Source organism: Hyla sarda, chromosome 2 (genome assembly GCF_029499605.1).
Source record: "Hyla sarda isolate aHylSar1 chromosome 2, aHylSar1.hap1, whole genome shotgun sequence".
In the NCBI taxonomy this organism is placed as follows: Eukaryota; Metazoa; Chordata; class Amphibia; order Anura; family Hylidae; genus Hyla; species Hyla sarda.
This window is the reverse complement of record NC_079190.1, coordinates 9,585,747-9,612,237: the sequence shown is the minus strand read 5'-3', so window position 1 is coordinate 9,612,237 and position 26,491 is coordinate 9,585,747. Positions and strand designations below refer to the sequence as shown.

The 26,491-nt window shown below is 44.8% G+C and overlaps 1 protein-coding gene across 1 annotated transcript in view; it reads left to right on the top strand.

Moving 5' to 3' along the window:
* Nucleotides 1-19,919, top strand: part of LOC130357321 (odorant receptor 131-2-like) — a 71,528-nt gene extending 51,609 nt beyond the window's left edge. Inside the window, exon 2 of the mRNA XM_056560004.1 lies at nt 18,959-19,919. Within this exon, the coding sequence (XP_056415979.1) occupies nt 18,959-19,919 (961 nt within the window). The remainder of the gene's footprint in view (nt 1-18,958) is intronic.
* The last annotated feature ends 6,572 nt before the right edge of the window (nt 19,920-26,491 follow it).

The following is a 26,491-nucleotide window of genomic DNA, read 5'->3' as shown; positions in this document are numbered from 1 at the left end:
AGGCACCAATCATTGGTGCACTGGCCCTTTAAGTCTCAGAGAGCTGGCGCGCGCGCGCCCTAGAGAGCGGAGCCGCGCGCGCCAGCACATGACAGCAGGGGACCGGGACGGGTAAGTGACCTGGGATGCGATTCGCGAGCGGGCGCGTCCCGCTGTGCGAATCGCATCCCCAACGGCCAAAACAGTGCAGCGCTCCCGGTCAGCGGGACTGACCGGGGCGCTGCAGGGAGAAAGACGCCGTGAGCGCTCCGGGGAGGAGCGGGGACCCGGAGCGCTAGGCGTAACATATATCAAAGGATGACTTGTGAGTCGCTCACCCAGTGCACGCCCACCTCGCCACCTGTGCCGTAGACCGGCCGGTACCGCCTCCGGCTACTCACTTGTGAAGGAAAGAACAAGGTCCGGCACTAGGTTGCAGGTAAAAACTTCTTATTTCTTCTTATTTATTTGAAGATTCTGCAGTACAGGGTAGAAAGTCTGACGCGTTTCGCTAAAGAGCTTAATCGTAGACCACGATTAAGGTCTACGATTAAGCTCTTTAGCGAAACGCGTCAGACTTTCTACCCTGTACTGCAGAATCTTCAAATAAAGAAATAAGAAGTTTTTACCTGCAACCTAGTGCCGGACCTTGTTCTTTCCTTTATATATATATATATATATATATATATATATATAGCGCTGCTTTGTGTCTGGCCACAAAAGATGTAAGGGGTGATGATGAACGGCATCGCCTCCTAACTCCTTCTTGGCTGACTTGGCAGAAGGCTTACATTGTATTCCCGGCTCAGGAGCCTTCTGCTCTTGTCTTGCTGATGTCCGCCATTAACCCCTCAGATGCCGTGATCAATACAGATCACACCATCTGCGGCAGTGTGGTCGGTAAAATGGATGATCGGATCATCCATAATGGCGGACAAAGGTCCCCTCACCTGGCTCCGGCCATCTTCCGGGGTCTTCTGCTCTGGTCTGAGATCGAGCAGACCAGAGCAGAAGATGACCGATAATACTGATCAGTGCTATGTCCTATGCATAGCACTGAACAGTATTAGCAATCAAATGTTTTCTATTAATAGTCCCCTATGGGGACTATTAAAGTGTGAAAAAAAAAGTAAAAAAAAATAATTTTTACAAAAATTTGAAAAATCCCCTCCCCCAATAAAAATGTTTATTATCCATTTTTCCCATTTGACCCCCAGAAAGTGTAGAAAAAAAAATGAATAAACATATTTGGTATTGTCACATGCGTAAATGTCCAAACTATCAAAATATAATGTTATTGATCCGATACGGTGAAAGGTGTAATCGTAAAAAAGAAAGTCCAAAATTGGAGCTTTCTTTGTCACATAATATTCCAAAAACATTTAAAATAAATTAATTAAAAGTTTCATATATGCAAATGTGGTATCAATAAAAAGTACAGATCACGGCGCAAAAAATGAGCCCTCATACCGCAGCTTGTACGAAAATTTTTTAAAGTTATAAGTCGTCAAAATAGAGGGATTTTAAATGCACTAATTTGGTTAAGAACTTTGAGATTTTTTTTAAAGCGGTACAATAATAGAAAAGTATGTTATCATGGGTATCATTTTAATCTTATTGACCCACAGAATAAAGAACACGTGTCATTTTTACCGTAAATTGTACAGCGTGAAAACGAAACCTTCCAAAATTAGCAAAATTGCGGTTTTCTTTTCAATTTCCCCACACAAATAGTATTTTTAAAATGTCGCCAAACATTTTATGGTAAAGTGAGTGATTTCATTACAAAGAACAACTGGTCGCACAAAAAAACAAGCCCTCATTCATGTCTGTGGAGGGAAATATAAAAGAGTTTTTTTGAGGAGGAAAAGACGAAAATGCAAAAATAAAATTGGCTGCGTCCTTAAAGGGGTACTCCGCTGCTCAGCATTTGGAACAAACTGTTTTGAACGCTGGAGCTAGCGCTAGGAGCTCGTGACGTCATAGTCCCTCCCCCTCATGATGTCAAGCCCCGCCCCATCAATGCAAGTCTATGGGAGGGGCGTGACGGCTGTTTGTTCCAAACGCTGAGCAGCGGAGTACCCCCTTAAGGCCAAAATGGGTTGTGTCCTTAATCGGTTAAAAAAAAAGTTAGTATTACTTACAGATGCTCTTCATACGTCCAAAGAAAATGCCTATGGGCAGTGCATATCAGTATGGGTGGAGCGATTTGATATGGGTGGGGTTTATTGGCATGGGTGTGGGATATATTGTGGGGGAGGAGCTTAGGGGCCTCCTCAATAGGTCTCACAGGGGGGCCCCCAAATTTATTTTTACAAAAAAGCAGCATTTTTTTATTTTTACATTTTTCACATTTATGCCGTTCACCGTATGCGATCATTAACATTATGTTTTGATAGTTCAGACATTTACGCATGCAGCGATACCAAATATGTTTATTAAAAAAAATTATGCTTTTTGGGGGTAAAATGGGAGAAACTGACAATTTTCATTTTTATTGGAGGAGGGGATTTTTCACTTTTTTTTTGTACTTTTTTTTTTGTACTTTTTTTTTTTTACATTTTTCAATTTTATTTTTACACTTTTTATGTCCCCATAAGGGACTATCTATAGCAATCATTTGATTGCTAATACTGTTCAGTGCTATGCATAGGACATAGCACTGATCAGTATTATCGGTCATCTTCTGCTCAGGTCTGCTCGATCTCAGACCAGAGCAGGAGCGGGAGATGGACCAGTCCTGCAGCCACCACCAAGTCAAGTAAGATAAAGTCACAGCTTTATGAGTCAAGTCAAGTCAGTCCCTGTCATCTGTCAAGTCAGCGGGGTCTGCATTCAATTGTCCAGTCCTACTACAAGTCCCAGCAAGCCCTTAAGGTCTCTGTGTCACTGGTCACCTCCGTGGGTCCTGGCTGAACTGTATAGACTTTACCATCTGTCTACCCTCAGTAAAGCTACCGTTGTCCGTAACTTGGCATCAGAATCTTTATTGCCCCGTGCCTAGCCCAGGATCCAGCGGTATGGATGGTTTGGGTGGTTTTAGGGTAAACCACGCCCTGGTGTCACGAATACAAGGGGTTAATACCATCCGCCCCTAGGGTAACAACATCTGCCCTCATCACACTCCGCTACCACAGTAGATGGAATTGGCGCTACATTTGCTTCTACTCTACCACTCTGTGTTTAGAGACTATCACAATTTTGAAAGTGTAAACACATCTCTATATATAAAATTCAACGTGTGTATGTTTCAACATCCCTTCTGAATGGCTGGAGATATTTTGATAAATCACATGTTACTTATTTGTCAACTAAAAGTTTAGGAGAGTTAAATAAACCCTAACCCTTATCTCTAACCCTCATGCACGAGTGGGAGAGTTTTCTGAGAAGTCACATGCAAGTCTATGCATCTTTCGGTACATTTCCTGATTGTATTAGTCTCCAGCAGTAGAGCTTGCCCGAAACGTTTAAAGGGGTACTCTGTTTGAAACATCTTATCCCCTAGACATGTGCACAACCCAAAATTTTGTTTCGTTTCATTTTTTTTCAGATTAAAGTTTTTTCGGTTCTGTTAAAACTTTGGGATACAGTAATTTGTTTTATTCTGTTTTCGGATGCATTTATATATATTTTTTCGGATCTATTCGGAAACTGTTCGGCTTTCGGATGAATTCGTTATTTCGGATCTATTCATTATACATGTCGCTAGTTTTATTTTAGTTTTTGTCCGATTTCGTTATTTGTTTTTATGGTTATTGGAGATGGAGATTTCTTTTTTAATAAAATTTCGTAGGGTACCATTAAAAAACTAAAATAAAAAAGATTTAGTAGTGAAGGAAAAAATTGTATCTAACGAAATGTATCTTTTTTATAAAAAAAATGTTATTCATTTTTAAACAGGGATTAATTTATGTGGGCGGGCGGGGCACTAAAAATGTAGCCAACAATAATAAAAATGTAGTGTGTATGTGTGTGTTTTTTTCACTTTTTTCTTTATGTTTTACATTTTTTTTAGGTAGTACTACTACCCCCAGCATGGAACACACTGTTCCATGATAGGAGTAGTAGTTACCTGTACTAATTGACAGATCGCCGGGGTTCATTGCGATCCTTCCGTATAATTTATAGATGCGGCCGGCCGCTCTTCTATTGTCCCCTGCACTGACGTATATATACACATATTCATATTTCCCGCAGAGAGCTGTGATTGGCCAGATGGTTCCAGCCAATCACAACTCTCTGTGGGAAATAAATAGGTGTATATATATATATATATATATACGTCAGTGCAGGGGACCATAGAAGAGTGGCCGCATCTATACATTATACAGGAGGATCACAGCGGGTGTCAGGAGTGACATCCACTGTGATCTTTCCTTAACTGCAGGTACTACTAGTCCCAACATGGAGCACACTTTGCTCCATGCTGGGAGCTGTAGTACCTGCATTAATAGACATATCGCAGCAGGTGTCAGAAGTTAAACTAGCTGCGCTCTGTCTGTTAATGCAGCTACTACAGCTACCATCATGGAGAAGAGTGTGCTTCATGTTGGGAGTAGTAGTACCTGCAGACCTGCAGGTAAGAACAGATCACAGCGAGTATCACTACTGACACCCAATGTGATCGTCCTTTCTATTGCAGCGGCTTTTTCCTGCGCTCGCATCTCTGCACTATACTCCGGCAGGCCACTCAGAGCGGTGATTGGCTGCAACCATCTGGCCAATCACCACTCTGGGCGGAGTGATGTTCTATTCACATCACTGGCCAGAGTATAGTGCAGAGATGTGAGTGCTGTATACAGCTCGCTCGCATCTCTGCTATATTATGGACAATCGCATCGGGTGTCATGACTGACACCAGGGCCAATATGTCTATTAGTACAGGTACTACTACTCCCAGCATGGAACAGTCTGTTCCATGCTGGGAGTAGTAGTACTACCTAAACAATTTAAAAAATTTTGAAAAAAGTGAAACAGACACAATTTATAAAATGGTCCCTTGCTTCTAAATCAAAATGAGTTTAAAAAAAAATAAAATTAGTTTTTCACAATTTCGTAGGCATGTACAATTCATTTTGTTACGAATTTGGATTCATTCGGATGTTAATATTTCATACATTCGGATCAATCCGAATGTACGAAATATGAACAATTCGGACAAAAACGAATTACGTCCGAAACGAATTGCACAAGCCTATTATCCCCTATTCAAAGGATAGGGGCTAAGATGTTAGATCGCATGAGGTCCCACCACTGGGGGTCCCCACAATCTCCGGGTCGGCAGCGGAGGTGTCCGGAACACGGAAACTTGCAGCCACGCCCCCTCCATTCATGTCTATGGGAGGGAGCGTGACAGCTGCTACATGCTGTTCCATATATGTGAATGGAGGTGGCGTGGCGGCCCGCATCGCCAGTCATTGGGCAGAAAGCGGAGTTCGTTCCATGCCCCGAATGAAAGGGGTGCCGTTCTGGAGATCGCGGGGGTCTCCAGCAGCGGGACCACAGTGATCTAACATCTTTCCCCCTATACTTTGGATAGGGGATAAGATGTTTCCAGCGGAGTACCCCTTTAATCATCCTCCTGACTGTTATTGCAGGGGATATGAAGTCAGAATATAAGGTCGAGATATGAGGATGGGATATGAGGACGGGATATGAGGATGGGATATGAGGATGGGATATGAGGATGGGATATGAGGATGGATATGAGGATGGGATATGAGGATGGGATATGAGGTCGGGATATGAGGATGGGATATCAGGACGGATATGAGGATGAGATATGAGGATGGGATATGAGGTCGGGATATGAGGATGGGATATGAGGACGGATATGAGGATGGGATATGAGGATGGGATATGAGGTCGGGATATGAGTATGGGATATGAGGACGGATATGAGGATGGGATATGAGGACCGATATGAGGATGGGATATGAGGACAGGATATGAGGATGGGATATGAGGACGGATATGAGGATGGGATATGAGGACGGGATATGAGGATGGGATATGAGGACGGATATGAGGATGGGATATGAGGTCGGCATATGAGGATGGGATATGAGGACGGATATGAGGACGGATATGAGGATGGGATATGAGGACGGAATATGAGGATGGGATATGAGGACGGGATATGAGGATGGGATATGAGGATGGGATATGAGGATGGGATATGAGGATGGATATGAGGATGGGATATGAGGACGGGATATGAGGATGGGATATGAGGCCAGGATATGAGGTCGGGATATGAGGATGAGATATGAGGATGGGATATGAGGACGGATATGAGGATGGGATATGAGGACGGGATATGAGGATGGGATATGAGGACGGGATATGAGGATGGGATATGAGGACGGATATGAGGATGGGATATGAGGACGGGATATGAGGATGGGATATGAGGATGGGATATGAGGACGGATATGAAGATGGGATATGAGGACGGATATGAGGATGGGATATGAGGAGGGATATGAGGATGGGATATGAGGACGGATATGAGGATGGGATATGAGGACGGGATATGAGGATGGGATATGAAGACGGGATATGAGGATGGGATATGAGGATGGATATGAGGACGGGATATGAGGATGGGATATGAAGACGGGATATGAGGATGGGATATGAGGATGGATATGAGGATGGGATATGAGGATGGGATATGAGGATGGGATATGAGGATGGGTGTTACGCCTAGCGCTCCGGGTCCCCGCTCCTCCCCGGAGCTCTCACGGCGTCTTTCTCCCTGCAGCGCCCCGGTCAGTCCCGCTGACCGGGAGCGCTGCACTGTCATGGCCGTTGGGGATGCGATTCGCACAGCGGGACGCGCCCGCTCGCGAATCGCATCCCAGGTCACTTACCCGTCCCGGTCCCCTGCTGTCATGTGCTGGCGCGCGCGGCTCCGCTCTCTAGGGCGCGCGCGCGCCAGCTCTCTGAGACTTAAAGGGCCAGTGCACCAATGATTGGTGCCTGGCCCAATTAGCCTAATTGGCTTCCACCTGGTCCCTGACTATATCTAACCTCCTCCCATGCACTCCCTTGCCGGATCTTGTTGCCTTGTGCCAGTGAAAGCGTTTAGTGTGTCCAAAGCCTGTGTACCTGAACTTCTGCTACCCATCCTGACTTCGAACCTTGCCGCCTGCCCCCGACCTTCTGCTACGTCTGACCTTGCCTCTGCCTAGTCCTTCTGTCCCACGCCTTCTCAGCAGTCAGCGAGGTAGAGCCGTTGCTAGTGGATACGACCTGGTTGCTACTGCCGCAGCAAGACCATCCCGATTTGCGGCGGGCTCTGGTGAAAACCAGTAGCCTCTTAGAACCGGTCCACTAGCACGGTCCACGCCAATCCCTCGCTGACACAGAGGATCCACTACCTGGAAGCCGAATCGTGACAGTAGATCCGGCCATGGATCCCGCTGAGGTGCCGCTGCCAAGTCTCGCTGATCTTCCCACGGTGGTCGCTCAGCAATCGCAGCAGATTGCCCAACAAGGACAGCAGCTGTCGCAGTTGACCGCCATGTTACAGCAACTTCTGCCTCTGCTACAGCAGCAACCATCTCCTCCGCCAGCTCCTGCACCTCCTCCGCAGCGAGTGGCCGCTCCTAACCTACGCTTGTCCCTGCCGGACAAATTTGATGGGGACTCTAAACTCTGCCGTGGATTTTTGTCTCAGTGTTCCCTGCATATGGAGATGTTGTCGGACTTGTTTCCTACAGAACGGTCTAAGGTGGCGTTCGTAGTAAGCCTTCTTTCAGGAAAGGCCTTGTCTTGGGCCACACCGCTCTGGGACCGCAATGATCCTGCCACAGCCACAGTCCAGTCCTTCTTCGCTGAAGTCCGAAGTGTCTTCGAGGAACCTGCCCGAGCCTCTTCTGCTGAGACTGCCTTGCTGAACCTGGTCCAGGGTAATTCTTCCGTTGGCGAGTACGCCATACAATTCCGTACTCTTGCTTCTGAACTATCCTGGAATAATGAGGCTCTCTGCGCGACCTTTAAAAAAGGCCTATCCAGTCGCATCAAGGATGTGCTGGCCGCACGAGAGATTCCTGCCAACCTCCAAGAACTCATCCATTTGGCTACCCGCATTGACATGCGTTTTTCTGAGCGACACCAAGAGCACCGCCAGGAAAAAGACTTAGATCTCTGGGCACCTCTCCCACAGCATCCTTTGCAGTCTTCGCCTGGGCCTCCCGCCGAGGAGGCCATGCAAGTGGATCGGTCTCGCCTGACCCAGGAAGAGAGGAATCGCCGTAGAGAAGAAAATCTCTGTCTGTACTGTGCCAGTACTGAGCATTTCTTGGTGGATTGCCCTATCCGTCCTCCACGCCTGGGAAACGCACGCACGCACCCAGCTCACGTGGGTGTTGCATCTTTTGGTTCCAAGTCTTCTTCTCCACGTCTCACGGTGCCCGTGCGGATTTCTTCTACAGCCAACTCCTCCCTCTCAGCCGTGGCCTGCTTGGACTCTGGTGCCTCTGGAAATTTTATTTTGGAGTCGTTTGTTAATAAATTCAGCATCCCGGTGACCCGTCTCGTCAAGCCGCTCTACATTTCCGCGGTCAACGGAGCCAGATTGGACTGCACCGTGCGTTACCGCACAGAGCCCCTCCTCATGTCTATTGGACCCCACCTTGAGAGGATTGAGTTCTTCATTCTCCCCAACTGTACCTCTGAGGTCCTCCTCGGTCTGCCTTGGCTCCGGCTTCATTCCCCCACCATTGATTGGACCACCGGGGAGATCAGGAACTGGGACTCTGCCTGCCACAGGAAGTGCCTCTCCCCCCCTCCCAGTCCCGTCAGGCAAGCCTCTGTGCCTCCCCATGGCCCCCGTCCTGGTGTCACACTGCCCCGTGCCAGGCCTCGCCCTCTGCCCTCCCTCCCCATTCCCACTCCTGCTGTACTGCCTGCCGTTGAGGAAACCCTCCATTCTTTCCCGGTGTCCTCATCCCTGGGGAGGCAGTTACCGGACAAAGAGAAGGGGAGACCTAAGGGGGGGGGTACTGTTACGCCTAGCGCTCCGGGTCCCCGCTCCTCCCCGGAGCGCTCACGGCGTCTTTCTCCCTGCAGCGCCCCGGTCAGTCCCGCTGACCGGGAGCGCTGCACTGTCATGGCCGTTGGGGATGCGATTCGCACAGCGGGACGCGCCCGCTCGCGAATCGCATCCCAGGTCACTTACCCGTCCCGGTCCCCTGCTGTCATGTGCTGGCGCGCGCGGCTCCACTCTCTAGGGCGCGCGCGCGCCAGCTCTCTGAGACTTAAAGGGCCAGTGCACCAATGATTGGTGCCTGGCCCAATTAGCATAATTGGCTTCCACCTGGTCCCTGACTATATCTAACCTCCTCCCATGCACTCCCTTGCCGGATCTTGTTGCCTTGTGCCAGTGAAAGCGTTTAGTGTGTCCAAAGCCTGTGTACCTGAACTTCTGCTACCCATCCTGACTTCGAACCTTGCCGCCTGCCCCCGACCTTCTGCTACGTCTGACCTTGCCTCTGCCTAGTCCTTCTGTCCCACGCCTTCTCAGCAGTCAGCGAGGTAGAGCCGTTGCTAGTGGATACGACCTGGTTGCTACTGCCGCAGCAAGACCATCCCGCTTTGCGGCGGGCTCTGGTGAAAACCAGTAGCCTCTTAGAACCGGTCCACTAGCATGGTCCACGCCAATCCCTCGCTGACACAGAGGATCCACTACCTGGAAGCCGAATCGTGACAATGGGATATTGGAGGACAAGAGCGTCCTCATATGTTGCTTTTCCTCTGCCACAAGGATTAGATAGGAAGACCGGGAAATGCCAGATACTTGGCTAGAGTTATAACAAAACACGATGGCCCTCATTTACTAAGAGTGTTGTGTAGGTTTCTTTGTGGGTTTAAATTCCCTACAATTTATTTTCCGCGGTATTTACTAAGGTTTCCCTACATTTTCCACTTTCCTTACACTTTGCTCTTTTTTTACACCTGCTCTGATCTGTCGGGTTTTCCTCGGCTCAAATCCAACACATTTTTGGTGGAAACCTTAGTAAATATGTTGTTTTGTTGTGAAAATGTCGGGAACACGCCCCTTTTCAGAGAGACCACGCCCATTTTCCCAGCGGCCATGCCCCTTTTGGGGGTTTTCTTAGCAAAATGGAGAGTTTGTCGGGGGTTTTTTCAATTCTGGCGCAAATTCTGGCACAAAATCTAGCGCAATGCGACAAAATCTGGCGCACAACCCGACAAAACATGTCGGGTTTGCAATGGTAAATGAGGGTCAGTATGTAATCTCTATTATTCTGGTATTATCAGTCATGGTATTATCACACACCGACTTTAGGTGCTGGACACCTCCCATTACCATATTACCAGGAATACTAAGTAACCGCTACAGCCCTTTTATGCCTTTATAAGCTTTATTAGTATTTGATTTTGTTTTGAATAGCTGCAACGTCTCCAACAACCTCTAGAGACTCATTTAATGCCTCAAAATGAAGATAGCGAAAATAATATAAATCTCTCTGGTGCTCTAATGATATATTCCTAAGATTCAGAGACATCAAACTCTACTGGGAACTTCCACCTACAACTATAAATATGTGCGCTCGGCAGAGTCCTGGAGAACAGCAGCCAAAGCCTTCATGATAAATATTAAACTGTGAGTATCCGCGACCTTACATGTACATACAGAATATATAGGAGTATACGCTTAGTCATAGGTTTGTGTCCTTTTAGTCATTTGTGGCCAACACCTTGTGGCCTTTTAGCTGTGGTCAACAATTCGCTCTTGTCAGCAGAAAGACCACCTGGCCTATTTAGTGAACCATTTTATTATTTCCTTTAATTTTATTTTAGGTTATTGTGAGACAGAGACAGCAATGCTGGTCAGGGATTGTTATATTTCTGTAAGATTCCTCCCTGATGTCTGAGAGACTCAGGGAAGTTCGTCTCATCTCATCAAGGAAAGCTGGGTTGATAGCTATTCTTAGTAAGACATAGCTTGCTGGTGACTTTGGTAAGTCCTGTTTAGCCGTCTGGATTTTATGGGATAACATAGTTGGTAGTGGGGCATATCATTCCCTTCTTGGTCAGCAAAGGGTGTTGATTTAGCCTCAGGCAGTCCAGGTATTGGAGGCCGCTCATTTGTGAGCTAACTAAAGTCTGCACAATATGCAAATAAGGGGCTTCCTATGTGAGAATATGTGAGAAGAGATGGACATGCTTAGGTCTATAGAGCCAAGAGAAAGACATGCCTGGTGGGGACTGTCTCGTATGTGATTCATGGGATGTCCAGGGCCAGATTAAGGCTGCCTGAAAGACGGAGCACTTCATTATGATGCCCCCCCCCCTCCGACAGATCCCCCACATTAGGTGCAGAATAGTTCCCCCGCATTAGGTGTGCAGTACAGTTCCCCCACATTAGGGGTGCAGTACAGTTCCCCCACATTAGGGGTGCAGTACAGTTCCCCCGCATTAGGGGTGCAGTACAGTTCCCCCACATTAGCGGTACAGTACAGTTCCCCCACATTAGGGGTGCAGTACAGTTCCCCCACATTAAGGGTCCAGTGCAGTTCCCCCACATTAGGGGTGCAGTACAGTTCCCCACATTAGGTGCAGTATAGTTCCCCACTTTAGGTGCAGTATATAGTCCCCCACATTAGGTGCAGTATAGTTCTCCACATTAGGTGCAGTATAGTTCCCCCACATTAGGTGCAGTATAGTTCTCCACATTAGGTGCAGTATAGTTCCCCCACATTAGGTGCAGTATAGTTCTCCACATTAGGTGCAGTATAGCTCCCCACATTAGGTGCAGTATAGTTCCCCCACATTAGGTGCAGTATAGTTCCCCCACATTAGGTGCAGTATAGTTCCCCACATTAGGTGCAGTACAGTTCCCCCACAGACATACGGCCTATATACAGCAATATCCAGAGTATGGCTGGAGGCTGGATGCCTGTTTACTGCCCCAGTGACATCCTTGTGTCCTGAAAGGATTTTTCAGGACACAGGGATGTCCCAAATGTGCCGGGCCCCCTGCGGGCACGGGGCACGGAGCAGGCGCTCCATGAGCGCCAATGATGATCCGGCCCTGGGGATGTCTATAGTGTTTTCACTTCAAAAATAAGGGAGAAAACCGGCACCACCACCGCAATCTGAAATTAAGTTCAAATTCACATGGGTTGCCTGCCAATAGGGATTGAGTGCCTGTACATCTATGAGAGACATGATGCACAAGAAGATATGGAACGATGAAGCAATCAATCACCCATAAACGGTTGTATAATCTTCAAGCTTTATTCCATTCAGAAGTGACAGACGGCAGGTAGAGAAACATAGGGAGCGTGATGGAACAGGTGAGGAGGCGGACGCTCAGATGAGCGGGGACATGTTTCACGCTCCGCGGCGCTTCGTCAAGCCCGTAATGACTCATATACGTCCAGGTATTACCTTTATAGAGCAAGTTTGTTAAGCATTTCCATAGTAACGTGTGAGTACAGGTGCACAGGGATACATTTCACCAACATCAAAAACAAACAACAGTACAAATAAATTAAAAGCAATAGCAAACTGCATGGAGATTACGGGCGGAAGGCGCCCATTTCATTTTTATCATTCAAGCCCAGCGGACCTAACGCATTCTTCCGAATGATCCAGCGGGCTACTATTTCTAATAATACCTGGTGCCTATTACCTCCTCTGTACGGAACGTCAACACGTTCAATTCCTGCAAACTTGACAATGGGCGTATCTCCTCCGTGTATATTCTGGATTTGGGCAATAGATTTAGATTCTCCTACACCAGTGCGGACAGAGCGGAGGTGTTCCTTCACCCGTATCAGGAGTCTCCGTTTCGTTTTCCCCACATAGTAATAACCACACGGACAAGTGAGGCAACACACTACGTGGGAAGTCTGGCCGGTTATCAACTCTTTTACCACTATCATGCCGTCACCCAGCCGAAAACTTTTCACTGCTAAATTCTGTTGACATATGGAGCAATTGTGGCATTTGCCCTTGGGGACAGCTTCAGTTAACCAGTTCTTTCTATGGCGATTATGTTGATTTTGTATCCTTTTAATTAACGACCCTAAAGTACGATTTCTTTTATAGGTAATTACTGGTTTGGCTGCAAATCCACATCTCCCTCCAACATATACCAATTGTTCTTGATAACATCAGTTATTGTTTTGTTTTGTTCATATGTGAATTTGTGAATGAAAAAGTAAATCTGTTGTTCTTCTCTTTTTTTTTATTTTTTTTATTTTTTATGATTTTGTCTCTTTTTAACTTTACTTTTTTCAGTTTTGCCCAATAACTCATCTCTAGTCACTAACTTAGCTCTTTTAAAAGCATCACTTAAAAGATCCACAAGATACCCTCTCTTTATAAATCTGTTTGTAAGTGATTTAGCCTCCGTTAGATAGTTTGTGTCTACCGTATATACCGTATAAGCCGAGTTTTTCAGCACAATTTTTCGGCTTATACTCGAGTGAACTCTCCGCCTGTCAATCCCTTTCAGTGGTCTTCAACCTGCGGACCTCCAGATGTTGCAAAATTACAACTCCCAGCATGCCCGGAAAGCCATCGGCTGTCCGGGCATGCTGGGAGTTGTAGTTTTGAAACATCTGGAGGTTCGCAGGTTGAAGACCACTGCGGCCTTCGTCATCATCCAGACCCCCCTTTAGTTTTCTACTCACCTCCCCTCGGTGGGAAGGAAGGGGGAGCTGGTCCGGGCCATCTATCCTGCAGGGACCGTCCGGTGGGGAGGGTTAGTCGTTCTGGGCTGTCCATTTTCACCGGGAGGCCCTCTTCTCCACTCTGGGCCGGCCCCGGCCTAGTGACGTTGCCTTGACGACGCACAGGGACGTCCGTGCGCAGCAGACGTCCCTGCGCATGAACGTCCCTGTGCGTCATTGTCAAGGCAACGTCACTAGTCCGGGGCCGGCCCAGAGTGGAGAAGAGGGCCTCCCGGTGAAAATGGACAGCCCGGAACGACTAACCCTCCCCATCGGACGGTCCCTGCAGGATAGATGGCCCGGACCAGCTCCCCCTTCCTTCTCACCGAGGGGAGGTGAGTAGAAAACTAAAGGGGGGTCTGGATGATGACAAAGGCCGCAGTGGTCTTCAACCTGCTGACCTCCAGATGTTTCAAAACTACAACTCCCAGCATGCCCGGACAGCCGATGGCTGTCCGGGCATGCTGGGAGTTGTAGTTTTGCAACACCTGGAGGTCCGCAGGTTGAAGACTACCGATTTTGAAGGGATTGACAGGCTGTTATGATGGAGGGGGGGGATGATGACGAGGGGGTTGATGACAGGGGGATGATGATGGGGGTGAAAATAATAGGGTGATGATGACGGGGGTGTTAATGACGGGGGTCTGGATGATGACAGGGGGGATGATGACAGGGGGGGATGATGAGGGTGATGATGACGGGGGGGGGGATGATGACATGGGGGGATGATGTATTTCCCACCCTAGGCTTATAGTTGAGTCAATAACTTTTCCTGAGTTTTTGGGGTGAAATTAGGGGCCTCGGCTTATTTATTCGTTTTATTTTTACAAACCGGCTGCATGGGATGCTGTTTTTGATATGTGCGGGGTGTGAGCTTGAGTAGTGTAAAAGTGCATTCTTTGAAGTGACTTTCCGGAAGGAATATTGCTGGAATTTATGTAGCTAACAAAAGCCGCAAATTCATCTTCATTCCCATCTCATATAGCCAGGGAAAACGAAACGGAGACTCCTGATACGGGTGAAGGAACACCTCCGCTCTGTCCGCACTGGTGTAGGAGAATCTAAATTTATTTCCCACATCCAGAATATACACGGAGGAGATACGTCCATTGTCAAGTTTCCAGGAATTGAACGTGTTGACGTTCCGTACAGAGGAGGTAATAGGCACCAGGTATTATTAGAAGAAGTAGCCCGCTGGATCAATCGGAAGAATGCGTTAGGTCCGCTGGGTTTGAATAATAAAAATTTAATGGGCGCCTTCCTCCCGTAATCTCCATGCAGTTTGCTATTGCTTTTAATTTATTTGTATTGTTGTTTGTTTTTGATGTTGGTGAAATGTATCCCTGTGCACCTGTACTCACACGTTACTATGGTAATGCTTAACAAACTTGCTCTATAAAGGTAATACCTGGATGTATATGCGTCATTACAGGCTTGACGAAGCTCCGCAGAGCGTGAAACATGTCCCCAACCACCTGAGCGTCCCCCGCCTCACCTGTTCCATCACGCTCCCTATGTTTCTGTACCTGCCGTCTGTCACTTCTAAATGGAATAAGGCTTGAAGATTATACAACCGTTTATGGGTGATTGATTGCTTCATCGTTCCATATCTTCTGGTGCATCATGTCTTAAAGGGGTTCTCCACCATAAGGTGATTTTGGTACATACCTGGCAGACAGTAATGGACATGCTTAGGAAGGGTCTGCGCTTGTCTTGGGGCTAAATGGCTATGTTGTGAGATTACCATAACACTGTGGCTAGCTTTTTGTAAACTGGTATTTCCTGTTTGAGTTTTTCTTTTTTTGCCTACAAATCCCATAATTCCATTTTCCTCCCTCCCACACATCAGCCACCCCACCCATTGAAACATAAATGAGCTGCATCCATTCAAAAGATCTGTGGTTTTCAATCAGGGTGCCTACAGCTGTTGCATTAGTTGCAGATTGATCTATCTCCCACCAAGCGATCGCTCCACCCATTGAAGCAGACAGGCTCCCTACCATCAGCTGACTGATGTCAGATCTCGGCCGCATTGCAACCTGGGAAAAATCTGAGACAACAGTCATTTTGTATGCTGGTAAAAATAAATATTGGGATGAAAATCACATAAGAATTGTGAGAAAACCGTCACACACAGGTACAGACACTTTATTATGAACAACCCTAACTTTACAGCCCCTGTAGCCCCTGTAGTGTAGTCAAATAAGAAAACATCTTGGAATACCCCTTTAATATTTGTCTGCAGTTGATGAAGAATAAACCTGGGGCTGAGACCAGTATAAAACAAATATTGCTGTGTTGGACTGAGATTTCTGCTGTGCCAACCATCTCAGAACCTTCAGATTGGCAACCCCCGTGAACTGATGACCCCCAAGTTGTCATTATAGGTTTCTGTTACCCACAGCTAGAGAGCCACAGGTTGGAGACCACTGTTCTTAAGGTTTGGTCAAAGATAACACCAAGAGATGGGACAATGATCAATAGTTGGACTGAAGGGGCATGTGCATTTAGGCCTCCTTAACCCCTTAAGGATGCCATCTGTTTTTACCTTAATGACCGGGCCTAACTTTTCAAATCTGGCATGTGTCTCTTTAAGTGTAATACCTCTGACGTGCTTTTACCGAGCGACGCGATTCGGATATTGTTTTTTGTGACATATCTTACTTTATATTAGTGGTAAATCTTTGTTGATACATGCAGCATTTTTTCTGAAAAACTCCAAAATATTGCAGAAAAATTAGAAAATTTCTGGCGGTTTTTATTCATTAATTTTTTATGACATTCACTGTGTGGTAAAAATAATGTAACCTGGACTCTGTGGGTAGGTACGATTATGGCGATAACCAATTTATATAGTTCTTCCTTTTCAGAACAAAATCCTTTTTTTTCCCTTTTTTGTGTTGTCATGTTCTGACAGCCATAACTTCTTATTTTTCTCCAACGCCATTGTGTAAATGTTTATTTTTTGTGAGAGAAGCTGAATTTTTAATTGGTAGCATTTTTGCAATATATACCACCTTGTCATCTTTTTTATTACATGTTTTGAATCAAAATTAGCGATTCCTGTTACGCCCCCTCCTTTTTTTTTACGGCGTTCACCATGCAGGATAAATAACATTATCATTTTATTTACAAGTCATTATATATGTGGCAATACCTATTATGAATAGGTTTAGGCATTTTTTTTTTTGGGGGGGGGGGGGGGCTTGATAATACAGGGTTTTATTGGGAAAGGAGATTTTATTATTTAATTTGTACACTTTATTTATAGAAAAACATTTTATTTTTACATTTTTTACTTTTTACAGGTTATACTATGTTGTAGTACATATGTACTGCAGCACAGTACAACTGTCAGTATACATTGACATTCAGCCTGTGTGATCAAGCCTATGGCTGGACCTCACAGGCTGCCATACTAGGCAGACAGGAGGCCATCAGCGGGCCTCCTGCTACCATAGCAACCAACAGAACCCCCTGATCTCATCATAGGGTCACTGTTGGTGAACAGGGGAAGACTCCTCCCACCCCTCTGTTAATTCCATAGATGCCGTCATTAGGAATGATCATGATCTCCTCGGGTCTTCTGCTCTGGTCTGAGATCGAGCAGACCAGAGCAGAAGATCACCGATAACACTGATAAGTGCTATGCCCTATGCATAGCACTGAACAGTATTAGCAATCAACTGATTGCTATTGATAGTCCCCTATAAGGACATAAAAAGTGTAAAAATAAGTTGAAAATTTTAAAAATAAAAAGTAAAAAAAAAGTGGAAAATCCCCTCCCCCAATAAAAATGAAAATTGTCCCTTTTTCCCATTTTACTCCCAAAAAGCGTAATTTTTTTATAATCATATTTGGTACCGCCGCGTGTGTAAATGTCCAAACTATCAAAATATAATGTTAATGATCCTGTACGGTGAGCAGTGTAAACATAAAAAATAAAAATAGTCCAAAAATGCTGCGACTCCGCCCCCGTGTGATGTCACACCCCGACCCCTCATTGCAACTCTATGGGAGGGGGCGTGACAGCTGCGGGCCCCCGCGATCAGACATCTTATCCCCTATCCTTTGGATAGGGGATAAGATGTCTAGGGGCTGAGTACCCCTTTAAGGTCAAAATGGCCTTGGTCCTTAAGGGGTTAAAAATATGGGGAACAGAAAAACTTGATTGCTACTAAAGGCTATATTCTGATGACACATTCCCTTTGAAGTTTATAGCCATCTCAAAGCAACAAGCCAGAGTACACAGTTCCATGGGTGCTGTTGATCCAGCATTAGTGTGGGTCCCAGATCATGGACTCCACCAACACAGGAACATTTCAAAAGATCTATACCTAAGCCTATGACATATTGGGCCATATTGACGTCTGTAGAGCCATCTATTAATCCATCTGAAGCTGGGAAAAACCAAAGCCATGAGGCAGTTGTACAAGTTAGGAGCGGAGGGTAATATGCTGTAGGTCCAGGTCCATTGATGTGATGCAAAAAAATATAACGACCTACAGCAGCTGGAGCTGTGCACTCCCGGCCTCATCTTTTTTGCACGCAGTATTTAGAGTAGGGTTTCTTGTTTTCAAAGTCAACCTTATTTAACAACCTTAGTCATCTACTCAAGCTTTTTTGGATTCGCAACAGTGATGGAGAACTTTATTCATGATTATAGCAGTAGCAGATATTACAACTGCTTTAGGGCCCACCTCCTCAGGGACCCCTATAAGGTGCAGTCATTTTGTGTATTCCAACTCTCTCATTTTCTCCCAGAAAGTGCTACATGGAATGAATGGGGCTTCTAAAGAACTTGGAGGTATGATTTATTGGGGCAGCATATAACAGTATAACACGTGCATCTCTTAAGATGAAACAGGCCATAAATGGATTTTTGTTGAAATTTAAATGCCCCATCTGTGTACAGGAATTGAGAGGAGCCCCTGCAACAATAACATTATACGGGATTAGTCTGTTTTTTTAGACGCAAATTTTAGAAGTAATTGCAGCACAAGGGAAGTTTATAGGGGAGATTTATCAAAACATGTCTCGAGGAAAAGTTGCCCAGTTTACCATAGCAACCAATCAGATCGCTTCTTTCATTTTGCAGGGGCCTTGTTAAAAATGAAAGAAACGATCTGATTGGTTACTATGAGCAACTTTTCCTCTGGACAGGTTTTGATAAATCCCCCTCATGTGTTTTCTATTGCAAATATCAATGTGTTCTAGATATCTGAGAAGCCCCACACTCTTATGCTCTTATGTTTCCTTTAAAGTATGATGCTCCATAGAAGATTTACTACAATGCAGTTTCCAATGGTGAATTTCACATCCACCTCAGAAAATGTTACCCTGATGTCCTCTGGCACCGAAAGAGTTGATTTTACCACCAGAACTCTCCTTGTGATCTTGACCTTTTCGTTTTTCGCCTTCTTCCTGTACATCATCACTATTCTGCTCAAGGTCTTCTTCACCGCTCCGCACATGCAGGAGAACTCTCGATACGTCCTCTTTGTTCACATGCTCATCAATGATACGTTGTACCTCGCCTTGGGAAATTTCCTTTTGGCGACCATCATGTATTCTGTATACCTCCCTGTGCCCGTCTGTTACCTCTTTCATAGTGTGGCCAGCTGTTCTTTTCGAGTGACCCCATACAACCTGGCCATCATGTCTCTAGAACGCTACATAGCCATATGTTTCCCATTGAGACACTTTGAGTTTTGCACAAGAAAAAGAGCTAAATCGGCAATCCTTGTGGTCTGGGTCGTAGGATTCTCTCCAAACATTGCAGACTTCACAGCCGTAATCTACTCAACCAAAAGAACTTTTTATTCCCTTTATGTGTTTTGTGATCGTTCAATGTTGGTAATTAGTCCTCTACAAAATGTGATTAGGTCCTTCACCAATATCCTCAGCTTCACCATTGTGGCCTTGATCATTGTATTTACTTACATTAAAGTCATGCTAGTTGCCAGGAAGGTCGGTTCTGGTGGCTCATCAGCCCATAAAGCTGGTAAAACAGTGATGCTCCATGCCTTCCAGCTCCTGTTATACATGGCCTCCTTCATCTCCACACTAACCGAGACCTATTTATTAAATTATATCACTTACTTAGTCATTTCTAACTTTATTATGTTTACTTGTTTGCCCAGACTCCTCAGTCCTATCATCTATGGTGTAAGAGATGAAGTTTTTCGTAAATATATAAGAAAATTGTACTCAATAAAATTATGAAGTTACACCATTACACTCCAAAAGTGGTAAAATACATGTATAAGTGATCACAATTCGGGTTAATAATAGTGTCGTTTTTATATTATCATGCCCATCAACGATATATTGCATCTCACCATGAGAAATTTCATTCAGGTTTCTAACATGTATTCTGTATGTGACGTCATCCACACCCTGGCCACATATTCCTTTCGAGTGACCCCCTGGCTGTCCTGTCTCTAGAATGTTATGTGGCAATATGTTTCTTGTTGAGACACTTGGGGGAATTTATGAAGGAATAGCGGTCTTAGGTTAAGTAGAGATTTGCGCAAACTCTAAATACCCCCCACCCTTAGAGTTTAGTAGCACAAGGAAATCTAGATCCATCCTTGGTGTATCTAGTCAACCAGAGAAGCTTTTATGCCCTCTATATGCCCTGTAATGGTGTTGATAAATCCTCTACACAATATTATTAGATCCTTTATCCATTCACTTACCTGCCCCATGATGGAATTAATTATTCTGTTTGACTTTCATAAAGGGGTTGTCCAAAATTAGAAAAACACAGCTACTTTCTTCCAAATACAGCACCACTCCTGTCCTCAGGTTGTGTCGGATATTATAATTTGGCTCCTTTCACATCTATGGAACTAAACTTCAATACTACACACACAGACTGAGAAAAAGAGTCACACCGTTTCTGGAAAAAAAGCAGCTATGTTGTTGGGGTAAAGGGGCTGAGATCCCCACTAATTGCTAAAGCTAACTGGCAATAGCCACTTGTCTTCGCTTCGTTATGTTTTTTGTGAATCTCTAGACCATTTGCACTTTTCTATGAGCAACTCCACAGAGTTCTGCTGCCCATTAATTTTAGCAATCGGTTGGGGTCTTAGCACCCGAACCCCCACTGATCCAATTTTCTCATATTTGCCCTCAAAGTTACATATTTTTAAGTCTAGTTATTGGGATAGATGGATTGGGAAATTGGGTTTTTCTACCTTCCCCACACCTTTAACTCCTGTATTTGATAGCCAGGATCCTTCTTCTTGTTTTGTATTCCCACCCAGCTATTGGGCTTACCACCCTCCTTTTATGTGCAAATTAGGAATCTTTGGAACTGAAGGTACTGGGATCCATCCCCTGGATTTCTTCCCTGTTGAATAGTCCCCTGGTGCATGGTTTCTTCATGCTAGGCTTGCTCATCTCCTCCATAAATTGAGTGCCTCTGCCTTTTTGTTAAGAGACTTAACCCCCATTGAGGATCTGTGTTGTCAGTCTGGCTCATTGTCCCACTTGGTGTCTATTCTATATTCATAGTTGCTGGAGGGACGGGAGCTAGTCATCCCAGCATCTTTTTTTCGGGAGTGGAAGAGAAAGCTGGGTATGACATTAGAGGTGCCAGGTTGGACCACTGCTTTGTTTTTCCCCCACAAGTCTTCTATTTCTTGCTGCCTGCAGGAAAAGAATTCTGAGCTATTATCGTGGTGGTACCACACTCCTGACTGCAGCAGATGTTTTCTCTTGACTCTGCAGCATGTGGAGGATTTGGGGAGGAGGTGGGTACACATCTCCATATTTGGTGGACGTGTAAATTGATTTCTTACCTATTGGTTTGCCTTGAAATACATTTTCTACAGGTTAGTGGTGATGCGAGGTGGTGGTCACCAGCTATCGCCCTTCTCTCTATCCTCCCAGGTGTGTTCTCGGCACGGAAGAGAGGAGTGCTCCATTTTATCCTGAAGGTGGCCAGACTAGTAATCTCCAGTCATTGTAAATCTTCACCCCATTCCGCCCTGGAGTTTTTGGCCAAACTTACTTTTATCCAGCAGATAGAAGAGTTGATCTGTGTGGACTCATTGTCGGAGTGGAAATATGACATTATCTGGAGACATCAGTTACCGGTATATGTAATTTTGCTTTATTACATTTTTAAACAATAAACAAGGAAATTATAACAAGAATGTCATGGTGGTATGGTCTGACCTTTATTATCCTTGTGTGATATATTTTTTATTTTCCTTATTGGATTGATTGCACTCATTTTTGTGTTGTATCACTGGCATACATTGTTTTCTCTCTTATTTAATAAAGTTAGATTAAAAGTGATCTTTTCCAGGAGACTCCAGCCCAAAGAGGAGATCTTCCAGACCCTGCACTGTAAATTATACCTTCCTATACTCTCTCCTGCACTCTCTATTAACAGGGGGACTGATATAGGGTCTTTATTAAGGGGGTCTGACACATGGTTTGTAAAAAAAAGGGGGTCTATACTGAGGTCTGTGTTAAAGGGGTATTTGGCCCTAAGACATCCAAAGGATAAGATGTCTGACCTGCCACTGGGGACCCCCGCAATCTTGCATTCAGCATCCACCTCGGGGAGCTGCACGCCGCGCTGCCAGCTCAGAATCTGTCATGTGACGACCACGTGGCCGGAGTATCGTGACGTCACGACTCCGCCCCCATGTGACACCATGCCCCGCCCCCACTCTGCAAGTCTATGGGAGGGGGCGTCACACCCCCTCCCATAGACTTGCATAGCAGGGGCAGGGCGTGGCGTCACACGGGGGAGGAGTTGTGATGTCACGATACTCCTGCCACGTGGTCGTCACCCGGAAGATTCAGAACTGGGAGCGCGATGTGCAGCTCCCCAGCGGCGGGCCCCCCGCAGTCAGACATCAGAATGTCCTTAATTAGGACTGTTTACATGACAAAAAGAGTTACCTACAATAATTATTGTCTGGGTAATAAGATTCCCTCTTAATATTGCAGACTTCACAGCCATAATCAGCTAAACTCAAATGACTTTTAATACAACTCTCTGAACTCAGCATTTATCTGGTAAACCGGAGAAGGGCAACTCTGCTCAGCCAGCTCGAAATCCCTTCTCCAATCAATCCATCCTTTACCGCCATTCAGTCCATTGTGTCACAGCTATGAACCTTCAAGGCCACGTTTTAGGCTACAAGGCAGCTAATATCATTGTGGTTACCTCCAGGACATGGTAGTAGGGCAGACACACCTTACACTTGCTTACACACATTTAGCAGATGAGATATCCCGGGCTGTAGGGACAGTTCAAATACAAATGTAAAGTGGAGGTGCCATATGGTAGATGCTCAGTTATAGGTCACTTCCTAACTAACAATGTCCTGGATGAAAGGGTACCTTTCATCAAAAAAACTTTTGATATATTATAGATTAATTTATGCAGAATAACTTTCCCATTGCATGTTATTAAAAAATATGCTTCTTTCTATTTAATTTTCCACTTGACCACTTGAGATCTGCCTACCAGTCCTGGCCAAAAGCCCTTTTTATAGATTTCAGACTCATGCTGGAGTCCTAAATCTCAGACTGCAGCCGGGACACAGACAATCTCAGCTGGAAGCTCTGAATCTTCTCCTCTCTGTTTGCAACTGCATGTGCAGAGAGAAGAAAGACTTGAGCTCAGATAGTAAAATTAATGAGGTCATGCAGTAAGGCAGAGTCAGGAGTATGCCCTGCTGTGCTATGAGCACAGTGCTGGCTCTGACTGTCTGATTGACAGGCAGGGAGCAGTGCTGAGCTTGTCTGTGTCCCAGCTGCAGTCTGAGATTTAGGACTCCAGCATGAGTCTGAAATCTATAAAAAGGGCTTGCGGCCAGGACTGATAGGAAGACCTCTAGTGGTAATTTTTTCAAAGTGGAAAATTAAATAGAAATAAGCACATTTTTAACCACTTAAGGACCAAGGACCTACCGGTATGTCCTGAGTCCTTTACCTTTCTATAATGTGGCTCCGCGTCATAGCGGCTCGGGCCTGGCCTATAACAACGACCGGGACCCGTGGCTAATAGCACGTGGCAATGATCGCAGTGCTGCGCGCTATTAACACTTTAGACGCGGCGTTCAAAGTTGAACGCCGCTTCTAAAGTGAAAGTAAAAACTGCCGGTTAGCTCAGGGGGATGTCCGCGGCGAAATCGCGGCATCCCGAACAGCTGTGGGACACGAGGAGGGTCTCCTACCTTGCCTCCTGGTGTCCGATCGCCGAATCATTGCTCAGTGCCTGACATCCAGGCATGAGCAGTCAAGCGGCAGAATCATTGATCACTGGTTTCCTATGAGAAACCAGTGAGCAATGTAAAAGATCAGTGTGTGCAGTGTTATAGCCCCCTATGGGAGCTAGAACATTGCAAAAAAAAAGTGAAAATAAAAAGTGACTAAAGATTATTTAACACCTCCCCTAATAAAAGTTTGAATCACCCCCCTTTTCCCATTTAAAAAAAAAAAAACAGTGTAAATAAAAATAAACATATGTGGTATTGCTGGGTGCGTAAATGTCCGAATTATAAAAATATGCAATTAATGAAACCGCGCAGTTAATGGCGTACGCGCAAAAAAATGCCAAAGTCCAAAATAGTGTATTTTTGGTCACTTTTTATATCATGAAAAAATGAATAAAAAGCGATCAACAAGTCCGATCAATACAAAAATGGTACTGCTGAAAACTTCAGATCACGGCGCAAAAAAATGAGCCCTCATACTGCCCCATATGCGGAAAAATAAAAAAGTTATAGGGGTCAGAAAATGACAATTTTAAACATATACATTTTCCTGCATGGAGTTATGATTTTTTTCAGAAGTACGACAAAATCAAACCTATATAAGTAGGGGATCATTTTAATCGTATGGACCTACAGAATAAAGAGAAGGTGTAATTTTTATCAAAAAATTTACTGCGTAGAAACAGAAGCCCCCAAAAGTTACAAAATGGCTTTTTTTTCAATTTTGTCTCACAATGATTTTTTTCCCCGTTTCGCTGTAGATTTTTGGGTAAAATGACTGATGTCATTACAAAGTAGAATTGGTGGCACAAAAAAATTAGCCATCATATGGATTTTTAGGTGCAAAATTGAGAGTTATGATTTTTTAAGGTAAGGAGGAAAAAAATGAAAGTGCAAAAACGGAAAAAACCCTGGTCCTTAAGGGGTTAATAACATGCAATTGGAACGTTATTCTGCATACATTAATCTATAATATATTAAAAGTTTTTTTGATGAAAGGTACCCAATAAAGTATAAGAGAAATAAATATGTCCCTAAACTCAAGGTAAAGCCCATACACAGGATATCTTGGAGAAAGCATCATGGGAGCCAGGCCTGTTTACACACACTCCTGGTTATCTTTGGCAACTTACTAACTAAAGGAATCAGTACACTAAAAAGATAAACCAAAAAACAAGCCAAAGGGTCAAAACCAGAAGAGCAACGCAGTACAAAATTAGAACCAGAGGCAGAACGCACAACGGCAGAGGTCAAACCAGAAGAGTAACGTCAGGTTCAGTTTACTAGGCAAAGTCAAACTCTGGGAGCTAGGCAGGTGTACAAGATACCAAAAAAGCTGAGATTAGAAATGCTAGCGACGCATCTGTGGCCAGCAGAAACCTGTTTACATAACCATTATGGGGAGGCATGGGACATCGCCAGCTGATCTCTTCAGCTTCTCCAGAGTTATCATGGGCCTCTTGGTTGCTTCTCTGACTAATTTTCTCCATGCCCGGTTTGTCAGTTTGGGTGAACGGCCTTTTCTTGGTAGGTTTGTGATTGTGCCATTTTCTTTTTATTTTCTGATCATGAATTTTATAATGCTCTGTGAGATGTTCAAAACTTGAGATATTTTTTATAACCTAACCCTGCTTTTTACTTCTCTGTAAATTTATCCTGGACCTGTTTGGTGAGTTATGGTCGTTATGCTGCTGTTTTTTCAGTAATGCTCTCTAACAAACTCTGAGGCCTTGACAGAATTATTGTATGTAATTAATGTATTCGTCATGAGATTAAATTTCAGACAGGTGGACCCTATTTACTAATTATGGGACTTACAAATGTGACTTGTGAAGTCAACTGGTGGCACCAGATCTTTAATCGGGGTTTCACATTAAAGGGGTTGAATGCATTTATGTACCTAACACTTTTTAGATTTTTTTTTCTTAATCATTTTGAAATCCTTGAAATATTTCTCCACTTCCAAACCTTAAACTATTTTGTCTTGGTCCATTACATAAAATCGCAATAAAATACATTTGAATTTTTGGTTATACCAGGACAAAATGTAGTCTAAAGGGGGCGAAAACTTATGCAAGGCACTGTATCTTAAGATCTTTTCTGGGGTCCATTCTTTTTTATGGTTTTGTATTGTTTTTGTTTTTTAAGCCGAGCTATGTCCAGTATGATAGCCTGATGTCCGACCTCTGGGACCATCTCCAATCCCGAGAATGATGTGGTCACGGTACTAATTTCACAATGTGTCTATCTGACTGTTTTTACCTGCGAAGTGGCCCCCTACTATATGACTGCAGCGCACACACCCCATTTGGGTGAAGGGGGCTGGATGACCAAGAGCATCACTGTGCATTGAAGACTGGAAAGGAGGCGCAGTGATCAAATATCACGGTGTGCCTTTAGTGATCAGAATTGTTGGGTGTTCCAAAAGTCAGATTTTTACTAACTATAAAGTAATGACATAACCTTAGGGCAATAACCCTTTCAGGGCACTCTGCAAAACCTCTCTACCTCCACCTACTTATCACGGTATCTCCTTACTTTTTAATCTTT